Below are 26,155 nucleotides of genomic sequence, written 5' to 3'. Positions count from 1 at the left end.
CCCCCAGCCGTTTCCTAAAATATGCCTTGCTGACAACTCCCTCAGGCAGGGAGGCTGTGCTAGAGGCAATTAATAAGCGGTATTCCCAGCAGGTAATACTCAAGGTGCCCCTACTTCAACAAGGACGGGGTTACTATTCCACACGGGTTGGGGTACCGAAACCGCATGGTTCGGTGTGACCCATTTTATATTTAAAATCCTTGAACACAAAAATTCAAGTTCAAGATGGAATCGCTCAGGGCGGTTATTCCAAGCCTGGACGAGGGGGATTACATGGTATCCTGGGACATCAAGGATGCTTACCTGCATGTCCCCATTTACCATCCTCGCCAGGAGTACCTCAGATTTGTGGTACAGGATTACCATTACCAAGTCCAGACACTGCCGTTTGGACTGTACATGGCACCGAGGGTGTTTTATCAAGGTAATGGCCGAAATGTTGATACTCCTTCAAAAAAAAAGGGAGTTGTAATTATCCCGTACTTGGACAATCTCGTTATAAGGGCGAGGTCCAAGGAGCAGTTGGTAGTCGGGGTAGCACTATTTTGGAAAGTGCTACAACAGCATGGTTGGATTCTAAACAGTCCAAAGTCACAGCTGGTTCCTATGACACGTCTACTGTTCCTGGGGATGGTTCTGGACATAAACCAGAAATAGTGTTTCTCCCGGAGGAGAAAGCCAAGGAGTTGTCATCTCTAGTCAGAGACCTCCTGAAGCCAAAATAGGTAGCGGTGCATCATTGCACGCGAGTCCTGGGAAAAATGGTAGCTTCCTACGAAGCAATCCCATTAGGCAGGTTCCATACAAGAACTTTTCAGAGGGACCTGTTGGACAAGTGGTCCGGATCGCATCTTCCGATGCATAGGCTGATAACCCTGTCTCCAAGGACCAGGGTATCTCTACTGTGGTGGATGCAGAGTGCCCATCTTCAAGAGGGCCGCAGGTTCGGCATACAGGACTAGGTCCTAGTGACCATGGATTCCAGCCTTTGAGGCTGGGAGGCAGTCACACAGGGAAGAAATTTCCAGGGACTTTGGTCAAGTCAGGTTATTTCCCTACACATAAATATTCTGGACCTGAGGGCCATTTACAATGCCCTGAGGCCGGCAAGGCCTCTGCTTCAAAACCAGCCGGTACTGATCCAATCAGACAACATCACGGCAGTCGCCCATGTAAACCAACAGGGCGGCACAAGAAGCAGGATGGCGATGGCAGAAGCCACAAGGATTCTCCGATAGGCGGAAAATCATGTGTTAGCACTGTCAGCAGTGTTCATTCCCGGAGTGGACAACTGGGAAGCAGATCTTCTCAACAGACACGACCTCCACCCGGGAGAATGGGGACTTCCTCCAGAAGTCTTCCAATAGGATTGTACACCATTGGGAAAGGCCACAGGTGGACATGATGGCGTCCCGCCTCAACAAAAAGCTATAAAAGATATTGCACCGGGTCAAGGGACCCTCAGGCGATAGCTATGGACGCTCTGGTAACACCGTGGGTGTACCAGTCGGTTTATGTGTTCTCCCCTCTGCCTCTCATACCAAAGGTACTGAGAATAATAAGAAGGCGAGGAGTAAGAACGATACTCGTGGATGGCCAAGAAGAGCTTGGTACCCAGAACTTCAAGAATTTATATCAGAGGACCCATGGCCTCTGCCACTCAGACAGGACCTGCGGCAGCAGGGGCCCTGTCTGTTCCAAGACTTACCGCGGCTGCGTTTGTCGGCATGGCGGTTGAACGCCGGATCCTGAAGGAAAAGGGCATTCCGGAGGAAGTCATTCCTACGCTTACTAAAGCCAGGAAAGAGGTTACAGCAATTCATTATCACCGCATATGGCGAAAATATGTTGCATGGTGTGAGGCCGAAAGGGCCCCAACAGAGGAATTTCAACTAGGTCGATTTCTGCATTTCCTGCAAGCAGGAGTGACTATGGGCCTTAAATTGGGTTCCATTAAGGTACAGATCTCGGCTCTGTCGATTTTCTTTCAAAAAGAACTAGCTTCAGTACCTGAAGTTCAGACATTTATAAAAGGAGTGCTGCAGAGTCAGCCCCCGTTTGTGCCTCCTGTGGCACCTTGGGATCTCAACGTGGTGTTGAGTTTCTTAAAATCACATTGGTTTGAACCACTAAAAACCGTGGATCTGAAATATCTCACGTGGAAGGTGGTTATGTTATTGGCCTTGGCTTCTGCCAGGCGAGTATCAAAGTTGGCGGCTTTGTCTTGTAAAAGCCCTTATTTGATTTTCCATATGGATAGGGCAGAATTGATGACTCGTCCCCAGTTTCTCCCAAAGGTGGTGTCAGCGTTTCACCTGAACCAGCCTATTGTGGTGCCTAGGCTACTAGGGACTTGGAGGACTCCAAGTTGCTAGACGTTGTCAGGGCACTGAAAATATATGTTTCCAGAACGGCTAGAGTCAGAAAATCTGACTCGCTGTTTATCCTATATGCACCTAACAAGCTGGGTGCTCCTGCTTCTAAGCAGACTATTGCTCGTTGGATTTGTAGTACAATTCAGCTTGCACATACTGTGGCAGGCCTGCCACAGCCAAAATCTGTCAATGCCCATTCCACAAGGAAGGTGGGCTCATCTTGGGCGGCTGCCCGAGAGGTCTCGGCTTTACAATTTTGCCGAGCAGCTACTTGGTCAGGGGCAAACACGTTTGCAAAAATTCTACAAATTTGATACCCTGGCTGAGGAGGACCTGGAGTTCTCTCATTCAGTGCTGCAGAGTCATCCGCACTCTCCCGCCCGTTTGGGAGCTTTGGTATAATCCCCATGGTCCTTACGGAGTTCCCAGCATCCACTAGGACGTTAGAGAAAATAAGAATTTACTCACCGGTAATTCTATTTCTCGTAGTCCGTAGTGGATGCTGGGCGCCCATCCCAAGTGCGGTTTATCTGCAATACTTGTACATAGTTATGGTTAACTAAATCGGGTTATTGTTGAGCCATCTGTTGAGAGGCTCTATTGTTTCATACTGTTAACTGTGTTTCATATCACGAGTTGTACGGTGTGATTGGTGTGGCTGGTATGAGTCTTACCCGGGATTCAAAATCCTTCCTTATTGTGTACGCTCGTCCGGGCACAGTACCTAACTGAGGCTTGGAGGAGGGTCATAGTGGGAGGAGCCAGTGCACACCAGGTAGTCTAAGATCTTTCTAGAGTGCCCAGCCTCCTTCGGAGCCCGCTATTCCCCATGGTCCTTACGGAGTTCCCAGCATCCACTACGGACTACGAGAAATAGAATTACCGGTGAGTAAATTCTTATTTAGAGGCAGGTGATTTTGTGGAGTTATCGATAGGGATGTTGAAATCACCTAGGATAATGGAGGGAATGTCAGAAGAGAGGAAGTGAGGCAGCCAGGAAGCAAAGTTGTCAAGGAATTTGGAGGGCATGCCAGGGGGGCGGTAAATGACAGCTACTCAAAGATGAACAGGTTGGAAGAGGCATATGGCATGGACCTCAAATGTAGAGAATGTAAGGGATTGTTCTGGTGGTATGAGTATCTAGAGGGTAGTAGGAGTCCAACACAACCACCAGGTCGGGGTGTGTGAGAATGTGAGACCCCTGCAGAGAGAGCAGCGGGAGAAACTGTGTCAGAGGTGGTAATCGACGTTTCAGTGATGGCTAGGGAATTTGAGATTAAAAGGTCATGGGTGGGGACCAGTTTATTACAGACAGATATGGCATTCCAGAAGGCACAGGAGAGAGGGATAGAGTCATGTTGTTGGTCATGTGCTGGCATTCTAAGTGCCGGGCACCCGTACCCAACCCACCTGCAGTTGTTACATGTTGTGTATGTCCCACAACTTTAAATTGTAAACTCATTTGGGCAGTGCAATCACAATACCTCCCAACATGACCCTCTCCAGGAGGGACACAATGCTGTGCTCCTGGACTTCCCTCATAATTTAGGATTGCCATCACCTGTGCTGAAACACCTTTCTTATCCATTAACCTGTTCAACACAGGTGAAGGCAATCATAAATTAAGAGAGAGTTCAGAAATAGAGCATTGTGTCCCTCCTGGAGAGGGTCATGTTGGGAGGTATGCAATCATCACCTTCTGTTTCATGTTATTGTATGTAATTTCTTTGGTCAATGATCCCCTAAATGTACAGCTCGGTGTATTATATTGTTCCATTAGAAAATATCAGGGAGAGCCGTTAATTAACCATTTGGCTCCTGAAATGTCAACGGGGGAAAAATAAAATAAAAATGTCATTTATTTTTGTGGGCAAACCTGGCGCAAGAGGTGGCGTCGATGCTCCCTGCATTGCCATCGCCACTGGCAGAGTCTAATTGTTTACTTAAATCTGACTTTCCGCGCAGCATTTTCCTGCTGATGTATTCTGTGATTGTTTTGGATAACTGCAAATACTTCACCAACTTACTATAATTACTTTAATTGTAGATATTAATATCCGAGGCGAAGAAAAGAATTTTAAATGGCGGTGTCGGGTTCAGAAGCGCTGGCTTTGCATTATACATTAAAGTAGGACAACAGTGTGTAACGGGAAACAAGATTAGAATACAGGTGAATAATTGAAGGGGTAACGTGAGACAGGTGGAGGGTGCATTAGAGTAAGTGGTGTATGGAAATTCTGAGCACATTCCATCAGTAGTGATTGCACAAAGCAAAGGGGCAGCTTGGCGGTGATCGAGGTGTCTGCTCTCTGGAGGTCCCATCTACGGGCGAAATGGGGAAATGGATTATGGTCTGACAAGGAATTGTAATCTTAAGAAGCTCCTAGGAGTTCTGTGCTTTCTGCAAGCCTTGTCATTCGGTGAGTGGGGGGATGAAGTGTCTTATTGGAAACAGCAGAGTGCAAACTCTTGTGTCAGTCTGTGCGTAAAGACTACAATTTATAATTGTGTTAAGATATTTTTATTATTTTATAAATGCTGTTAATTTTTGACGATAACATATGCGTTCTGTTTTTCGTACAAAGAGTCATTTCCTAAAATCCGGTATCTTCACATTTCATCTGGTAAAGTGTAGCAGCCCTTGTTTTTGTCCAGTGTTTACTTTGAGTGACATACTACTGTACAGTGATAGGTTATATGGTCCTAGGGCCACAATCTAGAGCGGGGCCCTTTCCAGACCTTCATTGTACTATTATTCTGCATTGGCGTCTCACGAGCAGCGACCCCATGCCATAAGGGCACAGGGCGCTGTAATAGCACTTGTGTGGGGAGAGATTGGCAGCGTGTCGGCGGGATGGTGACGTGATGGCTATAGAGTGTGTAGGTAATCATGTTTGCCATACCTGCCCCTGGTATATGGGGGTTCCCATACCTGGTGTAGGGGCAGTGCTTGGCTGATTTATGTGGGCATTGCTGGGCTGCTGTCTATGGGCACTGCTTGGTTATGGCCTGTCACTGTGGTAGTGATGACTGCTGGGCTAAAATAGGTGGCTACTACTGGCCTGGTATATGAGGCCACTGCTAGGCTAATTTATATGGCCGCTGCTGTATGTAGCAACTGTGAGCCTACAGAATGGTGTCCGTAATGAGCCACTCTGTGTGGTGACTGCTGGGTAATTTATTGAAGGTCAACAGTTCTATGCATCTAAAATGGCTCCAAAGCCTCCAAAATCAAATATCTGTATATAAATCGGGGCATAATACAGCCGAACTGCAGTTACAAACCAGAATCCACCTAGATTGGGGGGTTCTGAGGTTGCCCAGCTGCTACCAGTACTTGTGAGGTTGCCCAGCTGCTACCAGTACTTGTGAGGTTGCCCAGCTGCTACCAGTACTTGTGAGGTTGCCCAGCTGCTACCAGTACTTGTGAGGTTGCCCAGCTGCTACCAGTACTTGTGAGGTTGCCCAGCTGCTACCAGTACTTGTGTGATTGCCCAGCTGCTACCAGTACTTGTGTGATTGCCCAGCTGCTACCAGTACTTGTGAGGTTGCCCAGCTGCTACCAGTACTTGTGTGATTGCCCAGCTGCTACCAGTACTTGTGTGATTGCCCAGCTGCTACCAGTACTTGTGAGGTTGCCCAGCTGCTACCAGTACTTGTGTGATTGCCCAGCTGCTACCAGTACTTGTGTGATTGCCCAGCTGCTACCAGTACTTGTGTGATTGCCCAGCTGCTACCAGTACTTGTGAGGTTGCCCAGCTGCTACCAGTACTTGTGAGGTTGCCCAGCTGCTACCAGTACTTGTGTGATTGCCCAGCTGCTACCAGTACTTGTGAGGTTGCCCAGCTGCTACCAGTACTTGTGAGGTTGCCCAGCTGCTACCAGTACTTGTGTGATTGCCCAGCTGCTACCAGTACTTGTGTGATTGCCCAGCTGCTACCAGTACTTCTGAGGTTGCCCAGTAAGTGCCCTACATAACAGAAATGTTAAATGCAGACTGGCGAGTTGTGAATGTAAACGCAAGGCATGATCTCTCTGTGATTCTGGCACACATTACCATGCTCACCAGCTGGGCTTACATGCTGAACGGTCTAATCAGCCGGCTGCGTTCCATCACTCTGTATCAGTGAGAGGTGCTGGCATGGAGCCTGGGGCTGGTGGGTGAGACAGTGACCTGCTTCATATGGCGTACACCTAATCTGCTGTCAGAAAATAAATCGCCAATAATGGCACCGGTACCTTGACCACTTACCTAGCTAATATTTAAAAAAAAAAAAAAAAAAAAGACTAAGAAATTGTCTTTTTTTTTTTTTTTTTTTTTTTTAAATGATCAAGTAAAAACATCTGTTTAAAACATATCCAACATCTATTTATTTTTAATTTTTTTAGAAAAAATGTAAACTTTTTTTAAATTAACATCGATTGCACCATCGATGGCCGATATATCAGACCATCGTGGATTTTAATTTTTCCCAGAGGGTGCTCCTCTCTGCAGCCACTAGGTTAACACAGGCAAGGTGAGGCCCTTCCCCTTCCCCACACACACACACACACACAGCGGTCTTTTGCTATGCAGACATAGTGAATCAAGAACCTGGTTCTATATTGAAAACACTAAACAACTGCTGCTGCAGAATAATCTCTGCGGTGATGCATATCGGGGTGTGTGCGCCGCATTCTATTAGCGGTGGTGAGCAGAAATCCACCCATATTTGGTCCTTTTGGCGCCCAAATGCAGAGCGCATAGTACTTTGCACGTGTTTAGGCACTTTACGCATCTAAACCCGATGCATTTGGGGGTGACATGCACGATAAGTAATGGACGCCCCTGTGGCACTTCTGCCCATCAGCAAAACAATTGAATATCGCCTGTCATGCGGCCCAAAACAACAGCGGTTTTTGTGGGGAGGTTTTTTTTCAATGTAATTTTGGGCGAACCGCTGTAAATTCGCCATTTAACCACCGCGTTTATCTGGCCAATCAGAAGGAAAGGAGTCACAATTAATTTATAACGATTGCAGTCATTGTGCTTTGAATGACCAGGAGGATATTGTTAAAATTTTTGTTGGAAGCCAATTGACCTACGGTATATATTTTGTGGGATGAAACCCACGCAAGTACGGGGAGAATATACAAACTCCACACAGTTAGAGCCATGGTGGGAATTGAACCCATGACCTCAGTGCTGTGAGGCAGTAAAGCTGACCACTACACCGTCCGTGCTGTCCATTAATATTACCCCTTTGTTTTAATCAATAATTATTAATGCTCTCCTAATAAAATGAAACTATTTTTCCGCCCTGATGTATTAATAGAATGTTATCTCCACAATAAGAGAATTATTAATGTTATCTAACGATTCCCTCGTTATAAGTATATTGTGATTCCCCTCCGTCTGATTAGTCGGATAGCACAGACTGCAGTCTCTCGCAAGGCCGTAACTACATGTGTGCCAAGTGTGCCTGGCACACAGCGCAGTTGCCCTGAGGGCGCACGGCCAGCGGCATGTAATGAGTCAAATTGACTCATTACATGCCGCCTCTGCTGTGTGTGCCGCCGCCGCGCTGTGGAGGAGAGAGCAGCGCCGGGCAGCGGAGAAGGAGGAGGAGGGAGGGGGACTGGAGCCGCAGCAGCGCTATTTCATTGGTAGTAAGCGCCGCTGCAGCGGTCCCCTCTCCTTCCGTATTGGCTGCCCGGCGCTGCTGTGGATGCTGGGATGCGGTTCCTCCATCCCAGCATCCACAGCAGCGCCGGGCAGCCAATACGGAAGGAGAGGGGACAGCTGCAGCGGCGCTTACTACCAATGAAATAGCGCTGCTGCGGCTCCGGTCCCCCTCCCTCCTTGTCCGCTGCCAGCACGAGGAGCCTGTCAGCGGGGAGATGGTAAGTATCTCTCTCTCTCTCTCTCGGACACTGTCTGCCATAATGTGTAAAAAGGGGTACACCGTCTGCCGTAATATGTAAAAAGGGGGCCTGGCTGCCGCAATGTGTAAAAAGTAGTGATGAGCGGGTTCGGTTTTACTCGGTTCTACTCAGTTCTCAAAACGGCATCTTATTGGCTCACGGATGTCACGTGTTTTGGATAGCCAATAAGATGGAGTTTTGAGAACCGAGTAAAACCGAACCCGCTCATCACTAGTAAAAAGGGGGCCTGGCTGCCGCAATGTGTAAAAATGGGGCCTGGCTGCCGCAATGTGTAAAAAGGGGGCCTGGCTGCCGCAATGTGTAAAAATGGGGCCTGGCTGCCGCAATGTGTAAAAAGGGGGCCTGGCTGCCGTAATATGTAAAAAGGGGGCCTGGCTGCCGCAATGTGTAAAAAGTAGTGATGAGCGGGTTCGGTTTTACTCGGTTCTACTCGGTTCTCAAAACGGCATCTTATTGGCTCACGGATGTCACGTGTTTTGGATAGCCAATAAGATGGAGTTTTGAGAACCGAGTAAAACCGAACCCGCTCATCACTAGTAAAAAGGGGGCCTGGCTGCCGCAATGTGTAAAAATGGGGCCTGGCTGCCGCAATGTGTAAAAAGGGGGCCTGGCTGCCGCAATGTGTAAAAATGGGGCCTGGCTGCCGCAATGTGTAAAAAGGGGGCCTGGCTGCCGCAATGTGTAAAAATGGGGCCTGGCTGCCGCAATGTGTAAAAAGGGGGCCTGGCTGCCGCAATGTGTAAAAAGGGGGCCTGGCTGCCGCAATGTGTAAAAAGGGGGACTGGCTGCCGCAATGTGTAAAAAGGGGGACACCGTCTGCCGTAATATGTAAAGAGGGGGCCTGGCTGCCGCAATGTGTAAAAAGGGGGCCTGGCTGCCGCAATGTGTAAAAAGGGGGACTGGCTGCCGCAATGTGTAAAAAGGGGGACACCGTCTGCCGTAATGTGTAAAAAGGGGGCCTGGCTGCCGCAATGTGTAAAAAGGGGGACTGGTTGCCGTAATGTGTAAAAAGGGGGACTGGTTGCCGTAATGTGTAAAAAGGGGGCCTGGCTGCCGCAATGTGTAAAAAGGGGGCCTGGCTGCCGCAATGTGTAAAAAGGGGGCCTGGCTGCCGTAATGTGTAAAAAGGGGGCCTGGCTGCCGCAATGTGTAAAAAGGGGGACTGGCTGCCGTAATGTGTAAAAAGGGAGACTGGCTGCCGCAATGTGTAAAAAGGGGGGCACCGTCTGCCGTAATATGTAAAAAGGGGGCCTGGCTGCCGCAATGTGTAAAAAGGGGGACTGGCTGGCGCAATGTGTAAAAAGAGGGACGCTGGCTGCTGCAATGTGTATAAAGGGGGACACCGTCTGCCGTAATGTGTAAAAACAGGGACGCTGTCTGCTGTAATGTGTAAAAAGGGGACGCTGTCTGCCGTAATGTGTAAAAAGGGGACGCTGTCTGCGGTAATGTGTAAAAAAGGGGGACGCTGTCTGCCGTAATGTGTAAAAAAGGGGACGCTGTCTGCCGTAATGTGTAAAAAGGGGACACTGTCAGCCGTAATGTGTAAAAAGGGGTAAGCTGTCTGCTGTAATGTATAAAAGGTGCTCTACCGTTGTGTAGTGGCGCTACTGTGCAGCGTAATTTGAATAATGGAGACTACTGTGCACCGTAGTATGAATTGCTATTATTTTGTGGCCACGCCCCTTCCCCATGAAGCCACGCCCCTATGTATTTTTCACGCGCCTGTGGCGCGCACTGCCCCTATCTTACATGGGGGGGGGGGGGCGCCAATGTCGTTTCTTGCACACAGCGCTAAAATGCCTAGTTACGGCACTGGTCTCTCGCCTGTCGCAGTCACCTGATTTTGGTCTACGTGCTTGTGGCGGTTTCTAAACCCGGCTGCTTAGTAAATCTGGGCATTCTGTACTTGTCATGAGAAAACCGCGCCGGTGTTGTCATGTGCGATTGTGTGGGCTTTAGTAAATCTGCAGAACGCAATCGCAACAGTAAACTGGCGAAAATGCAAAACGTCCGCTACTTAGTAGGGGATAATGGTCTATGCGCTCATCACTAAATGTCCTTATATGGGATGTATGTGCTTTATTCCAGGTCGTCTGCAGAAGAATTTACATACAATAAATGGCGTTCTGGATCGTTCCGTGGTACTTCCTTGTGGCGAGATCGATACATCGTACATTTTTGTCTGGACAGTCCTATTACGTGGGACGGTGGATTTTTTCCCCGTGGCTCGGAAAGATCATGTCTACGTGGAGGCTGCAAGCCTGGGAAGTGTTAGCCTGAGGGGCACAACCCTGGTCATAGACCAGCTACAGTCCGGAGCAGAGGGGCAGTACACCTGCATCGCTTTCAAGGAGGAGCCAGTCATCACCGCGTCTACAGTGTATATAAACCTCACTGTTCTAGGTAACGTGTGATCTTCTATTGCTTGTGTTCTGAGCCTGGAGCTAGGATGCATTCAGAGCTGAGAGTTATATAGTGGGAGGAGCAGGGTCTCCAGCAGCACAGAGTATATCAGGAGATGAGTGATGTGAGGACAGGGCTGCATGTGACAGGGGCAGTGACATGATGTGAGGAGGGGAATGAAGGCAGCAGGAAGCCACAGGCTGAGAGTTATATAGTGGAAGGAGCAGGGTCCCCAGCAGCACAGAGTATATCAGGAGATGAGTGATGTGTCAGTGAGGACAGGGCTGCATGTGACAGGGGCAGTGACATGATGTGAGGAGGGGAATGGAGGCAGCAGGAAGCCACAGACTGAGAGTTATATAGTGGGAGGAGCAGGGTCCCCAGCAGCACAGAGTATATCAGGAGATGAGTGATGTGTCAGTGAGGACAGGGCTGCATGTGACAGGGGCAGTGACATGATGTGAGGAGGGGAATGGTGGCAGCAGGAAGCCACAGACTGAGAGTTATATAGTGGAAGGAGCAGGGTCCCCAGCAGCACAGAGTATATCAGGAGATGAGGGATGTGTCAGTGAGTACAGGGCTGCATGTGACAGGGGCAGTGAAAGGATGTGAGGAGGGGAATGGAGGCAGCAGGAAGCCACAGACTGAGAGTTATATAGTGGGAGGAGCAGGGTCCCCAGCAGCACAGAGTATATCAGGAGAGGAGTGATGTGTCAGTGAGGACAGGGCTGCATGTGACAGGAGCAGTGACATGATGTGAGGAGGGGAATGGAGGCAGCGGGAAGCCACAGACTGAGAGTTATATAGTGGGAGGAGCTGGGTACCCAGCAGCACAGAGTATATCAGGAGATGAATGATGTGTCAGTGAGGACAGGCTGCATGTGACAGGGGCAGTGACATGATGTGAGGAGGGGAATATAGGCAGCAGGAAGCCACAGACTGAGAGTTATATAGTGGGAGGAGCAGGGTCCCCAGCAGCACAGAGTATATCAGGAGATGAGGGATGTGTCAGTGAGGACAGGGCTGCATGTGACAGAGGCAGAGACATGATGTGAGGAGGGGAATGGAGGCAGCAGGAAGCCACAGACTGAGAGTTATATAGTGGGAGGAGCAGGGTCCCCAGCAGCACAGAGTATATCAGGAGAGGAGTGAGGTGTCAGTGAGGACAGGGCTGCATGTGACAGGGGCAGTGACATGATGTGAGGAGGGGAATGGAGGCAGCAGGAAGCCACAGACTGAGAGTTATATAGTGGGAGGAGCAGGGTCCCCAGTAGCACAGAGTATATCAGGAGATGAGTGATGTGTCAGTGAGGACAGGGCTGCATGTGACAGGGGCAGTGACATGATGTGAGGAGGGGAATGGAGGCAGCAGGAAGCCACAGACTGAGAGTTATATAGTGGGAGGAGCAGGGTCCCCAGTAGCACAGAGTATATCAGGAGACAAGTAATGTCTTAGTGAGGACAGGGCTGCTCTTCTAGGTGTGTGACTGTAACAGGGGTGCTGTGCATAGGAAAAATGTATCATGAGCTGTAGGTAAAATTGAGGGGCCAGTGAGTGTGAGTGAATCGCCAGGTCCCGTGTAACTCTGCTAGCGTCGAGGGTCGTTTTTGCCTAAAACGCCCCTGGCTGCATGAGGACACATCTGTATGCAGAGATCTGACGGATTTGCAGATCTCTTGCACCAGGAATAGATTGGACACCACTGCACTGATAGAGATGACGGGAACTTTTACAAGCGAACATATAGCGGGGGAGCAGCCGCATAGATACGGGCAACTCTGAATGCATTCAGGCCTATGCATTTATTTCCAAGTACGCAGTGACACAGTAAATGCAGCCAATTTGCTTGTGACTGAATCAGGCATCAGGCCCACCGGGATCAGCCTCAGCCACTTCCTAGTACTGCCAGAGACAGAGTAATGGTAAGATGAAGGGTAGAGACTAGAGAGGTATTGTATGTAAAAGAATGTAGTAAATATGTGTACACTGTTATTATTTGTGTTTGCCTCTCAGTGCCTGTTGCTAAGCCCAGCCTGCAGATTGATGAGCAGACCCCCGTAGAAGGAATGTCCGTCCGGATGACGTGCACAGTGGAGTTTGGGACAGGACCAGTAACGTATGTCTGGCAGAGGTACAGCAGAACGGAGGGGACGTTTACTATTCAAGAGGGCGCGGACCAGGTTCTTGTTCTGTCGCCGGTCACCAGGTTCCACACCGCCTTTTACTTCTGCACGGTTAGAAATGTGGTTAATGAGGAGACCAGCGGATGGCTGCAGCTGGATGTTATCTGTGAGTGATCACGTTCTTTACCTTCCCTCCATCCCTACTCTGACTGTGCTGTGGGAAAAGTGTTTTATGATCACTGTAGACGCTCAGTTGTGTATTGCCTAGGGCAGGCATGTCCAAACTGCGGCCCTCCAGCTGTTGAGAAACTACACATCCCAGCATGCCCCGACACAGCTTTAGCATTCTCTGACAGCAAAACTGTGATAGGGCATGCTGGGATATATAGTTTCACAACAGCTGGACATGCCTGGCCTAGGGGCTCGCCCCTGTCCCCACAAGTTGTCTTATACCTCTCAAGGGGTCATGTTTTCTCCACCCCACGCAAATGCTTCTTGCCTAAGAAGGTTGGGGGTTGTGTACGGCACCTGCTGTTCCCCAGGCAGGGCTGAGACATGATAGCCCAGCATCTTGCTCCCAGTCAGTGACTGATGTTGAGTAGAAGCTGCCGGCGGCATTATAGACCAGACCGTGCTGGCAGCTGCTCCTCCATGCCAGCGGCCGGTGTTCAGTCTGGAAGCACCACAGGAAATAAGTGAATGAGGGACATTATGTCGCTAATGCAGCGACCGCCTAGGTTTACCTAACATCTGCAGCCACAATGAATATTGTCTTTATTATATATACTAATAATGAGAGTTGGATCACCTCGATCCACCTCCCACTGTATCCCCCTCCCCACTTTGTCCCCACTTAATACTTAAGGGTGGTATCCGGACTCAAGGTCGACACCAATTGGTCGACACACCTTATGTCGACATGGGAAAATGTCGACATGAGTTTTTCACGATTTTTTTATTTTTTTGAACCTTTTTATACTTAACGATCCACGTGGACTACAATTGGAACGGTAACCTTGCCCGAAGCATGGCGAGCGAAGCGACACGGTGCACTAATTGGAGTTCCCGGTCACTCTGCGAAGAAAACGACACCAAAAAAACATAAAAAACTCATGTTGACCTTTTTCCGTGTCAACCTTGTCCATGTCGACCTTCTGACCATGTCGACCTAAGGTGTGTCGACCAATTGGCGTCGACCTAAGGTGTGTCGACCTTTTTGTTGTCGACCTGGAGTCATACACTAGAATGATAATGCCCGATTTCATCCAATTTCGGGCATTCGGGCCGATATATCGGGTGAAATCTGGCATTTTGGAGGCGTATCCGATCCGATGCGCGTTCCCGAGAGGGACGGATCGGCTCCCCTAGATTGTTAGTGCTGCACTCGTGATATGTCGGTTCCGGCAGGCATGGCTGGGACTGCATAAGATATATCGCATGCAAAATGTACCAAATCGTATGGAATCGTGTGGAACCACTCCCAGGAAGCTCCCGGGTGAGTTCAAGGGAAATCGCCTCCGACTTCAGCCTCAGACATATCGTTGTAGTGTATGGGGGCCTTTACTCTGCTTACTTCCTCCTCTGTTCTCTAAGGCCTGTCCTGTTGCTGCAGTGGAAGCTGGTGGCTCCTCCCCTCTAAGGCCTGTCCTGTTGTTGCAGTGGGAGCCAGTGGCACCTCCCCTCTAAGGCCTGTCCTGTTGCTGCAGTGGAAGCTGGTGGCTCCTCCCCTCTAAGGCCTGTCCTGTTGCTGCACTGGAAGCCAGTGGCTCCTCCCCTCCAAGGCCTGTCCTGTTGCTGCAGTGGAAGCTGGTGGCTCCTCCTCTCCAAGGCCTGTCCTGTTGCTGCAGTGGAAGCTGGTGGCTCCTCCTCTCTAAGGCCTGTCCTGTTGCTGCAGTGGGAGCCGGTGGCTCCTCCCCTCTACGGCCTGCCCTGTTGCTGCAGTGGGAGCTGGTGGCTCCTCCCCTCTAAATCCTATCCTGTTGCTGCAGTGGGAGCCAGTGGCTTCTGAGGTGCGTACCCCAGCTCCCACTGCACATGCTCCCACTTTGCAGATTAATATATAAATGGCTATATACATGCCATATTCCAATCTCAGTGTATTGCAGCTTATCATTTTCCCTCTTAGTAGACTAAAATAAAACCTGGGATTTATGAATGACTGGAACCATGCATCAGTGTTCTAGATACTGAGAAAGCTTTTGGGCGATTCAGAAACTCTGAAACAATTGGGGGAGAATGGATCTTTTAAGCTTGTAGACTTATTGAGGGAGCGCAGGGCTTCATTACTAGTAGCTGGCGTGCATATCATTAAGGGACTAAGTAATTATTTGCAGAAAGATTCCACGGATGAGGGGTTTGCAAGCTCCCAAAATGGGGCCTCTTCGTAGCTCAGCTTGCGCTTTGGATAGTTTCGCCCCCTCATGGATCTATTCACACAAGTTCTGATCCTCTAAATACAAGAAGAGTCTGACTTCAGGACACAAAGGGTAAGGATCTAATACAGGGCATATATGGTACAAGTTTGGCGGAAAAAAAACAGAGTTTCAAGTCTACTTTAATATCTGTTGTGAATTAAGCACCTGAAATAAAACAAGTGACCGGATATCCGCCGTCCTTCCCTCCTGCAGATGGCCCCGATGTGCCGGTCATCACCATCAAGCCTTACGCCATCAGTGAGAATGGATTTGCCGCCAATGAGCTGGAAGAGGTCACTCTGAACTGTTCGGCCTCTTCCAACCCTCCCTCCTTTTATACCTGGTACTACAACAACTCTGAGATGGTCTCCAGCCAGATGTACGTCATTCCCAAGATCTCGCGCAGTCAGACGGGAGAGTACACATGCTTGGCAAAGAATGTATACCGCAATACGGGTACTAAGATGTCCATCAGCCTCACAGTCTACTGTAAGTACTCGGTCTTGCACCTCCGCAGTTTTCTTGTTACTCTGCAGACGACCATTAATATAGATATGTTAACAAACCAGAAATAAGAATTAACATGAGAGAAAAATTGTGGTAATTAGCAGTAACCAGTAAGACGTTTGCCTTTATATCTATTATTATTATTATTATTATTATTATTATCCTTTATTTATATGGTGCCACAAGGGATCCGCAGCGCCCATTACACAGTACACAATCAGATGAGCAAACAAGAAAACAGCACTTGCAGTACAAGACAATATAGGACAGGTATAGAAAACTCGGGGTTAGGTGCCATCAAAGAGAGTATGGAGTATAAGATAGTGTAAGAGAAGGAAAGGCACATGAGGAAAGAAGTCCCTGCTCTTGTGAGCTTACAATCTTAAAGGTGAGGGGCTAACAGACCGGATGACACAGAAGGGTTAGACAGTGAGCATAGACAAGAGGGTTAGGAGGAGAGTTGGCTGGGTTTGGTGAAGAAATGGGTCTTGAGAGCCCGTTTGAAGTTTTGTAGAGTGGTGTAGAGTCTGAGGGGGAGAGGAGGTTGAGAATTCCAGAGAAAGGGAGCAGCACGTGAGAAATCTTGGAGGCAGGAGTGGGATGAAGTAATCAGAAGACAGCAGAGACGGCGAGCATTAGCAGAGCGAAGAGGACGGGTGGGAGAGTAAAGGGAGATAAGGTCAAAGATGTAGATGGGAGAAGAGTGGGTGAGGGCTTTGTAGGTGAGTGTGTGAAGCTTGAATTGGATTCTGAAGGGGAAGGGAAGCCAGTGAAGGTCCTGCAAGAGAGGGGATGTGGATGTAGTACGTTTGCTGAGGAAGATGAGACAGGCAGCAGCATTGAGGATAGATTGGAGTGGAGAGAGGCATTTTTGAGGGAGGCCAGATACGAGATTGCAGTAGTCCAATCTGGAGATGACCAGTGAGTGGATGAGGATCTTAGTAGCGTCTTGGGTGAGAAAGGGTCTGATCCTGGAGATGTTTTTGACACTGCACTAGAGAGGTTGCAGACTGTTTGGTTGTTATAGGTTACAGCATCCTGTATGTATGTATATATGTATGTTTCCATTCAGGGATATCTTATTTTCAATGCTTAATTCAGTTCCTCAGCATTGGGAAGAGTCATTGAGATGAGTAACAAACCTGAAGTCCGTAAGCCCGCTGCCTCTATATTGCCATGCATGCATCTGATTACAGAGAAACTCGATGACATCATCTTATGGGGTCCATCATCTGACGGGAGGTTAGACTCCGGAATGTGTAGCGTTGTGCACGCTTATGCAAAAAGATTCTGTGTAGGGAACTATGTAACACTGAATTAAAGGTGCGAATGCATGTGGAGAGGGGTGTTCCCTGTTCTGTACTGAGAAAAACGCCACATAAAATAATTCCACATAATATAATTCCAAGTCGAATTGAGATTAGTGACCCAGAGGAGGAGGAGGAGGAGGGGTGGGAGCCGTGGGGAGACCAGCGGGGACAGCCGCCGGCAGCCAGAGGAGATCAGCGCTACAGTAGCGCTGCAGCAGGATGTCACACAGCCACCCGACTTCACAGCAGTGTCCACCCGGCTCCAGCAAGCTTGCTGGAGCCGGGTAGACGCTGCCGTGAGCGGCGCGGCTGTGTGACATCCTGCTGCAGTGCTGTGCTGTAGCGCTGATCTCCTCTGGCTGCCGGCGGCTGTCCCCCGTCTCCCTGCAGCTCCACCCCCCTCCTCCTCTGGGTCCGCATCTCAGTCCGACATCTTTTGATGTCGGACTGAGATGGTCCGACACAAGCACGTGGATCGGCAGCTATTCCGCCGATCCACATGCTTTTCGACAAGTCGAATTCATCGACTTGTCGAAAATATTGAATAGGTCGAATCTCGATTCGATCTTAAAAAGTCGAAAACTGCCGTCTTTTCAACAGACGGCAGTTTTCGACTTCAATTGAATATACCCCTAAAAGAGGAGTCTAACCATCTAGACCTAATATTTTCAAATTTAGAGCGAGCCGCCCTAGACATATATATAAAACGTTCATGCTCTGTGGAGTCGTGTACTAGAGCTAACCACGCCTGGAAGGTAGGCCTCGTGTGTGCCATCGATGAGCGTGCTATACACACTTTAGCTAGAGTATACAAATTATTTACGTATTGAAATTCGGGGCCAGGATGAGCTTCTTCATTTCCTGCCCCCAATAAACAACATTGAGGAGTAAGCACATCAAGGGGAATACCAGTAGACACCATTATAGCATTGCTCTGAGTCCAAAAAGAGTGAACCACTGGACACTGCTATAACAAGTGCCAGAAAGTGCCAGTCTCATCTAGGGATGAGCGGATTCGGTTTTACTCGGTTTTACTCGGTTCTCAAAACGGCATCTTATTGGCTCACGGATGTCACGTGTTTTGGATAGCCAATAAGATGCCGTTTTGAGAACCAAGTAAAACCGAGTAAAACCGAGTAAAACCGAACCTCGCTCATCGCCTCATCGTTACATTTTAGGGCAGCTTGCGGAGATACGTCCGCCAAACTTAACTGATCTCACAGGAGTCAAAAAGGTTCTGTGCAGGATGAATAATTGTATCTGTTGAAATCTAAGTGATAAAGGCCCTCATTCCGAGTTGATCGCTCGCTAGCTACTTTTAGCAGCCGTGCAAACGCATTGTCGCCGCCCACGGGGGAGTGTATTTTCGCTTTGCAAGATCGCATGTGCAGCCGAGCGGTACAAAAACATTTTGTGCAAAATAAGACCAGCCCTGTAGTTACTTATCCTGTGCGATGATTCCAGCGACGGAGGTCTCGGAATTGACGTCAGACACCCGCCCTGCAAACACCTGGACACGCCTGCGTTTTCCCTCCCACTCCCAGAAAACGGTCAGTTGACACCCACAGACGCCCTCTTTCTGTCAATCTCCTTGCGATCGGCTGTGCGAATGGAATCATCGCTAGAAGCAGTGCATAGCAACGATGCTCTTTGTACCCGTACGACGTGCATGCGCATTGCGGTGCATTCGTATGCGCACTTTTGCTGTTTTTTTACCTGATCGCTGCGCTGCGAAGATCGGCAGCGTGCGATCAACTCGGAATGACCCCTATAGTGGCTTTGCATGGGGAGTTTCTGGCCGCTTTCCATTCCTCTTCACTGAAGGAGGCCAGGTCACCCTCCCACCGTGCTGGTACCTGAGGTAAGGCAGTTTCTTGATGTTTGGTCAACAGAAAAGATTAGGTAATGGAGATAGATTTAGATACACTCTAGTTTACAGGAAATAGTTTCACAGGTGAGCGAGCAAATACAGGAGGGTTATCCCTAAACGGAACCTGGAGAGCGTGACGGAGTTGTAGATAGCGGTAAAAGAAAGCTTGAGGAAGGGTAAATTCATCTTTAAGCTGTAAATTTGGCCAATTGTGACAATTCCCTTAGCCCCCCCAAGTCTACCTACCAAGCAGACCACCTAATTCCGATAGCCACCTAGAATGCCGTAGGGGAATGTCCGGATCAAGATCATTAAATTTAGACAGAATCCGCACCTCATGCCAAATTCTGATTGCTTGAGAAAAAACCAGGAGGACAATGGTCCTAATTCAGACCTGATCGGTGCTGTGCGTTATCACACAGAAGCCAATCAGGTCTGAACTGTGCATACGCCGGCGCATGCCAGACAGCCGACGGCCGTCTCAGCCCTGCGATCGCCTCTACCTGATTGACAGGCAGAGGCGGTCGCTGGGCAGTAGGGGGAGGGACTGCCGCGTTTGGCCGCCGTTTAGAAGGCGTGGTCCGGGCAATGCCGGCGTGCATGGAGCGGGCCGTGGTGGCTGCGTGACGTCACACGCAGCCATTACAGCCCGCACAGCGACGAGTAGCTCCTGCCAGCACGGAGGAGCTGCGCTGGTAGGGAGCTACTCCTAAAGTACAAAAGCATCTCCGCTGCGGAATGCTTTTGTACTTGTGCAGGGTAGGGGGGGGGGGGGGGGCGGTAGGGCCTGACATGCGGGGCGGGCCCCCGTATGTCAAGAGTATCTGATCATAGCCATGGTTAGGCCCAATGTGTGATGGATTTGCTGCTTAGTAGTGCATGTAAAGGGGAATATCCAGGAGCCACCTGTCGAACTAAAGCCATATGCAAAGAGGCTGAGTTATCATCCCGAACCCAAAAGCGCAGATACGCCAACTGAGAGGCATAATAATATAATCGGAAGTGGGGAAGAGCCAAACCACCATCGTTTCTGGATCTGATAAGACTGTCTAAACTGATTCTGGGGCGTTTATTGGCCCATACTAGTGATGAGAGTGATAATTTCCTGAAAAAACAAGTCGGGATATAAATTGGGGAGCGTTGCAGTATACACAGAATTTTAGGTTGCACTGTCCTCTTGATGAGGTTCACTCTACCCATTACAGTGAGTGGAAGTTTACACCAAGTTTTGTTTTTTCCCCGCAAGTATTTGAGCAACGGCAGTAAGTTCCTGGGTATAAAATAAGCAGAGTCATTAGTAATAATTATACCCAGGTATTTAAATTGAGTAACCCAACAAAGAGGTAGAGTTATGTTAGTGTCAGAAGGAAGGGAGCCTCGAATAGGCATTATGGAGGATTTATTCCAATTAATAGTCAATCACGAGTATTTGCCAAGGTCCTAAATAATATGTAAAAGCGCTGGAATGGCAACCTCATAGTCATGTAAAAATAATAACACATTGTCAGCGTACAGAGCTATAGTGTCTTCTCTATGTCCCATTGTAAAACCACGTATGTCCGGATGAGCCATTATAACACAGGCCAACGGCACAATGGCAAATAATATAGGTGACAAGGGGCAATCCGGCCTAGTGCCCCCTAAACCAAGGAAAAGAGGGGGACACAAAGCCATTGACACAGACCCTGGCCGTAGGGTGATAATACAAGACATGTACCCACTTGAGAAAAGTGGGGCCAGTGCCCATACCACGCATTACCTCCCATAAGTATAACCACTCAACAGAATCAAATACCTTAGTGGCATCCAGTGAAACTAACAGAATTAGAATCTCCCTCGTGTGATACCTGAAGATGAGTGAAAAGCCACCGTAAATTAATACTAGAGGACATGCCCGGCCTGAATCCAGTTTGATCTGGATGTATAATGGAGGTAATTACTGTATTATGGCGTAAGGCCAGGATCTTTGGCAATACCTTGGCGATTGTGGGAATCGAGGAAATTGGCCGATACGAATCTGGCAGCAACACAATGATGGCCTCAGACAAAGAGGCCGGGAAAAACGCCCTCCACGAATAGGCCATTAAACAATTCTAACAGTCTAGGCCCAAATGATTCGGAATGGTTTTTTTATATCATTCAATTGGAATACCATCAGTACCCGGAGCTTTGCTGCCTGGAAAGGATCACATTTCATCCAGTGTGGTAGGGGCATCTGAAGATTCTCTCGCGTCAGGTGACAGAGGTGGTCATTCCGAGTTGTTCTCTCGCTAGCAGTTTTTCTCTGACGTCCTAGTGGATGCTGGGAACTCCGTAAGGACCATGGGGAATAGCGGCTCCGCAGGAGACTGGGCACAAAAGTAAAGCTTTAGGACTACCTGGTGTGCACTGGCTCCTCCCCCTATGACCCTCCTCCAAGCCTCAGTTAGATTTTTGTGCCCGGCCGAGAAGGGTGCACACTAGGGGCTCTCCTGAGCTTCTTAATGAAAGTTTAGTTTTAGGTTTTTTATTTTCAGTGAGACCTGCTGGCAACAGGCTCACTGCATCGAGGGACTAAGGGGAGAAGAAGCGAACCTGCCTGCTTGCAGCCAGCTTGGGCTTCTTAGGCTACTGGACACCATTAGCTCCAGAGGGACCGAACACAGGCCCAGCCTCGGAGCTCGGTCCCAGAGCCGCGCCGCCGGCCCCCTTACAGAGCCAGAAGCAAGAAGAGGTCCGGAAAAATCGGCGGCAGAAGACATCAGTCTTCAACAAGGTAGCGCACAGCACTGCAGCTGTGCGCCATTGTTACTCAGGCACACTTCACACTTCGGTCACTGAGGGTGCAGGGCGCTAGGGGGGGGCGCCCTGAGCAGCAATGTAAACACCTTGGCTGGCATAAATACACCACATATAACCCCCAGGGCTATATGGGTGTATTTTAACCCCTGCCAGAACTCACCAAAAAGCGGGAGAAAAGGCCGCCGAGAAGGGGGCGGAGCCTATCTCCTCAGCACACGGGCGCCATTTTCCATCACAGCTCCGCTGGAAGGACGTTTCCCTGACTCTCCCCTGCAGTCCTGCACTACAGAAAAGGGTAAAAAAGAGAGGGGGGCACTAATTTGGCGCAGTTTTGATACTAACAGCAGCTACAAAGGGAAAAGCACATTTTATAGTGGTATTCCTGTCTATATATAGCGCTCTGGTGTGTGCTGGCATACTCTCCCTCTGTCTCCCCAAAGGGCTAGTGGGGTCCTGTCCTCTATCAGAGCATTCCCTGTGTGCGTGCGGTGTGTCGGTACGATTGTGTCGACATGTTTGAGGAGGAAAATGAGATGGAGGCAGAGCAATTGCCTATTATAGAGTTGTCACCCCCTAGGGAGTCGACACCTGAGTGGATGAGCTTATGGAAGGAATTGCGTGACAGTGTCAGCTCTTTACGACAGACAGTTGACGACATGAGACAGCCGGCTACTCAGCTTGTGCCTGTCCAGGGGTCTCAAACGCCATCAGGGGCTTTAAAACGCCCGTTACCTCAAATGGCAGACACAGACACGGATACTGACTCCAGTGTCGATGATGAGGAGACAAACGTGACTTCCACTAGGGCCACACGTTACATGATTGAAGCAATGAAAAATGTATTGCATATCTCTGATAATACAAGTACCACTAAAAAGGGTATTATGTTTGGTGAGAAAAAACTGCCTGTAGTTTTTCCTGTATCCGAGGAATTAAATGAAGTGTGTGATGAGGCGTGGGTTTCCCCCGATAAAAAACTGATAATTCCTAAAAGGTTATTGGCATCGTACCCTTTCCCGCCAGAGGATAGGGCACGTTGGGAAACACCCCCTAGGGTGGATAAAGCGCTCACACGCTTGTCTAAACAGGTAGCACTACCCTCTCCTGATACGGCCGCCCTAAAGGAACCTGCCGATAGAAAGCTGGAGAATATCCTAAAATGTATATACACTCACACGGGTGTTATACTGCGACCAGCAATCGCCTCAGCCTGGATGTGCAGTGCGGGCCTGGCGTGGTCGGATTCCCTGACTGAAAATATTGATATCCTAGATAGGGACAGTATATTACTGACTATAGAGCATTTGAAGGATGCATTTCTATATATGCGTGATGCACAGAGGGATATTTGCCGACTGGCATCAAGAGTTAGCGCGCTGTCCATTTCTGCAAGAAGAGGTTTATGGACGCGGCAGTGGTCAGGTGATGCGGATTCTAAAAGGCACATGGAAGTATTGCCTTATAAGGGGGAGGAGTTATTTGGGGTAGGTCTATCAGACCTGGTAGCCACGGCAACTGCTGGAAAATCCACATTTTACCCCAGGTAGCTTCTCAACCTAAGAAGACGCCGTATTATCAGGCGCAGTCCTTTCGGCCCCATAAGGGCAAGCGGGCAAAATGCGCCTCATTTCTACCCCGTGGCAGAGGGAGAGGAAAAAGGCTGCAACAAACAGCCAGTTCCGAGGAACAAAAGCCCTCTCCCGCCTCCGCAAAGTCCTCAGCATGACGCTGGGGCTTTACAAGCGGACTCAGGCACGGTGGGGACCCATCTCAAGAAGTTCAGTGCGCAGTGGGCCCACTCGCAAGTGGACCCCTGGATCCTTCAGGTGGTATCTCAGGGGTACAAATTGGAATTCGAGACGTCTCCCCCTCGCCGTTTCCTAAAGTCTGCTTTACCGACGTCTCCCTCAGACAGGGAGGCAGTATTGGAAGCCATTCACAAGCTATATTCCCAGCAGGTGATAATCAAGGTACCCCTCCTACAACAGGGAAAGGGGTACTATTCCACACTATTTGTGGTACCGAAGCCGGACGGCTCGGTGAGACCAATTTTAAACCTAAAATCCTTGAACACTTACATACAAAGGTTCAAATTCAAGATGGAGTCACTCAGAGCAGTGATTGCAAACCTGGAAGAAGGGGACTATATGGTGTCTCTGGACATCAAAGATGCTTACCTACATGTCCCAATTTACCCTTCTCACCAAGGGTACCTCAGGTTTGTGGTACAGAACTGTCACTATCAGTTTCAGACGCTGCCGTTTGGATTGTCCACGGCACCCCGGGTCTTTACCAAGGTAATGGCCGAAATGATGATACTCCTTCGAAGGAAGGGAGTTTTAGTTATCCCTTACTTGGACGATCTCCTGATAAGGGCAAGATCCAGGGAACAGTTGGAAGTCGGGGTAGCACTATCTCAGATAGTGCTGCGCCAGCACGGTTGGATTCTCAATATTCCAAAATCGCAGCTGATCCTGACGACACGACTTCTATTCCTAGGGATGATCCTGGACACAGTCCAGAAAAAGGTGTTTCTCCCGGAGGAGAAAGCCAGGGAGTTATCCGAACTAGTCAGAAATCTCCTAAAACCAGGCCAAGTCTCAGTGCATCAATGCACAAGGGTCCTGGGAAAGATGGTGGCTTCTTACGAAGCAATCCCATTCGGCAGATTCCACGCAAGAACCTTCCAGTGGGATCTGCTAGACAAATGGTCCGGGTCGCATCTTCAGATGCATCAGCGGATAATCTTGTCACCAAGGACAAGGGTGTCTCTCCTGTGGTGGTTGCAGAGTGCTCATCTTCTAGAGGGCCGCAGATTCGGCATTCAGGACTGGGTCCTGGTGACCACGGATGCCAGCCTGAGAGGCTGGGGAGCAGTCACACAGGGAAGAAATTTCCAGGGCTTGTGGTCAAGCCTGGAGACATCACTTCACATAAATATCCTGGAGCTAAGGGCCATCTACAATGCTCTAAGCCTAGCAAGACCTCTGCTTCAAGGTCAGCCGGTGCTGATCTAGTCAGACAACATCACGGCAGTCGCCCACGTAAACAGACAGGGCGGCACAAGAAGCAGGAGAGCAATAGCAGAAGTTGCAAGGATTCTTCGCTGGGCGGAAAATCATGTGATAGCACTGTCAGCAGTGTTCATTCCGGGAGTGGACAACTGGGAAGCAGACTTCCTCAGCAGACACGACCTCCACCCGGGAGAGTGGGGACTTCACCCAGAAGTCTTCCACATGATTGTGAACCGTTGGGAAAAACCAAAGGTGGACATGATGGCGTCCCGCCTCAACAAAAAACTAGACAGGTATTGCGCCAGGTCAAGGGACCCTCAGGCAATAGCTGTGGACGCTCTGGTAACACCGTGGGTGTACCAGTCAGTGTATGTGTTCCCTCCTCTGCCTCTCATACCCAAGGTACTGAGAATCATAAGAAGGAGAGGAGTAAGGACTATACTCGTGGCTCCGGATTGGCCAAGAAGGACTTGGTACCCGGAACTTCAAGAGATGCTCACAGAGGACCCGTGGCCTCTACCTCTAAGAAGGGACCTGCTCCAGCAGGGACCCTGTCTGTTCCAAGACTTACCGCGGCTGCGTTTGACGGCATGGCGGTTGAACGCCGGATCCTGAAGGAAAAAGGCATTCCGGATGAAGTCATCCCTACCCTGATCAAAGCCAGGAAGGATGTAACCGTACAGCATTATCACCGTATTTGGCGTAAATATGTTGCGTGGTGCGAGGCCAGGAAGGCCCCTACAGAGGAATTTCAACCGGGTCGTTTCCTGCATTTCCTGCAAACAGGACTGTCTATGGGCCTAAAATTAGGGTCCATTAAGGTTCAAATTTCGGCCCTGTCGATTTTCTTCCAGAAAGAACTGGCTTCAGTTCCTGAAGTTCAGACGTTTGTCAAGGGGGTACTGCATATACAGCCTCCTTTTGTGCCTCCAGTGGCACCTTGGGATCTCAATGTAGTTTTGGGGTTCCTAAAATCACATTGGTTTGAACCACTCACCACTGTGGACTTAAAATATCTCACATGGAAAGTGGTAATGCTGTTGGCCCTGGCTTCAGCCAGGCGTGTCTCTGAATTGGCGGCTTTATCCTATAAAAGCCCTTACCTAATTTTTCATACGGACAGGGCAGAATTGAGGACTCGTCCTCAATTTCTCCCTAAGGTGGTTTCAGCGTTTCACTTGAACCAGCCTATTGTGGTACCTGCGGCTACTAGGGACTTGGAGGACTCCAAGTTGCTGGACGTAGTCAGGGCCCTGAAAATATATGTTTCCAGGACGGCTGGAGTCAGAAAATCTGACTCGCTGTTTATCCTGTATGCACCCAACAAGCTGAGTGCTCCTGCTTCTAAGCAGACTATTGCTCGTTGGATTTGTAGTACAATTCAGCTTGCACATTCTGTGGCAGGCCTGCCACAGCCAAAATCTGTAAAAGC

General features: G+C 49.3%; 1 protein-coding gene across 1 annotated transcript in view; it reads left to right on the top strand.

The window, feature by feature from the left end:
- The first annotated feature begins 4,545 nt into the window (after positions 1-4,545).
- VSIG10L2 (V-set and immunoglobulin domain containing 10 like 2) overlaps positions 4,546-26,155 on the top strand; it is a 110,329-nt gene continuing 88,719 nt past the window's right edge. The window contains exons 1-4 of the mRNA XM_063943785.1: positions 4,546-4,795; positions 10,389-10,703; positions 12,718-12,993; positions 15,455-15,730. Coding sequence (XP_063799855.1) covers positions 4,717-4,795; positions 10,389-10,703; positions 12,718-12,993; positions 15,455-15,730 — 946 coding nt within the window. The 5' untranslated portion in view covers positions 4,546-4,716. The remainder of the gene's footprint in view (positions 4,796-10,388; positions 10,704-12,717; positions 12,994-15,454; positions 15,731-26,155) is intronic.

This window comes from Pseudophryne corroboree, chromosome 10 (assembly GCF_028390025.1).
Source record: "Pseudophryne corroboree isolate aPseCor3 chromosome 10, aPseCor3.hap2, whole genome shotgun sequence".
In the NCBI taxonomy this organism is placed as follows: Eukaryota; Metazoa; Chordata; class Amphibia; order Anura; family Myobatrachidae; genus Pseudophryne; species Pseudophryne corroboree.
This window is presented reverse-complemented; position numbering and strand designations above follow the sequence as displayed.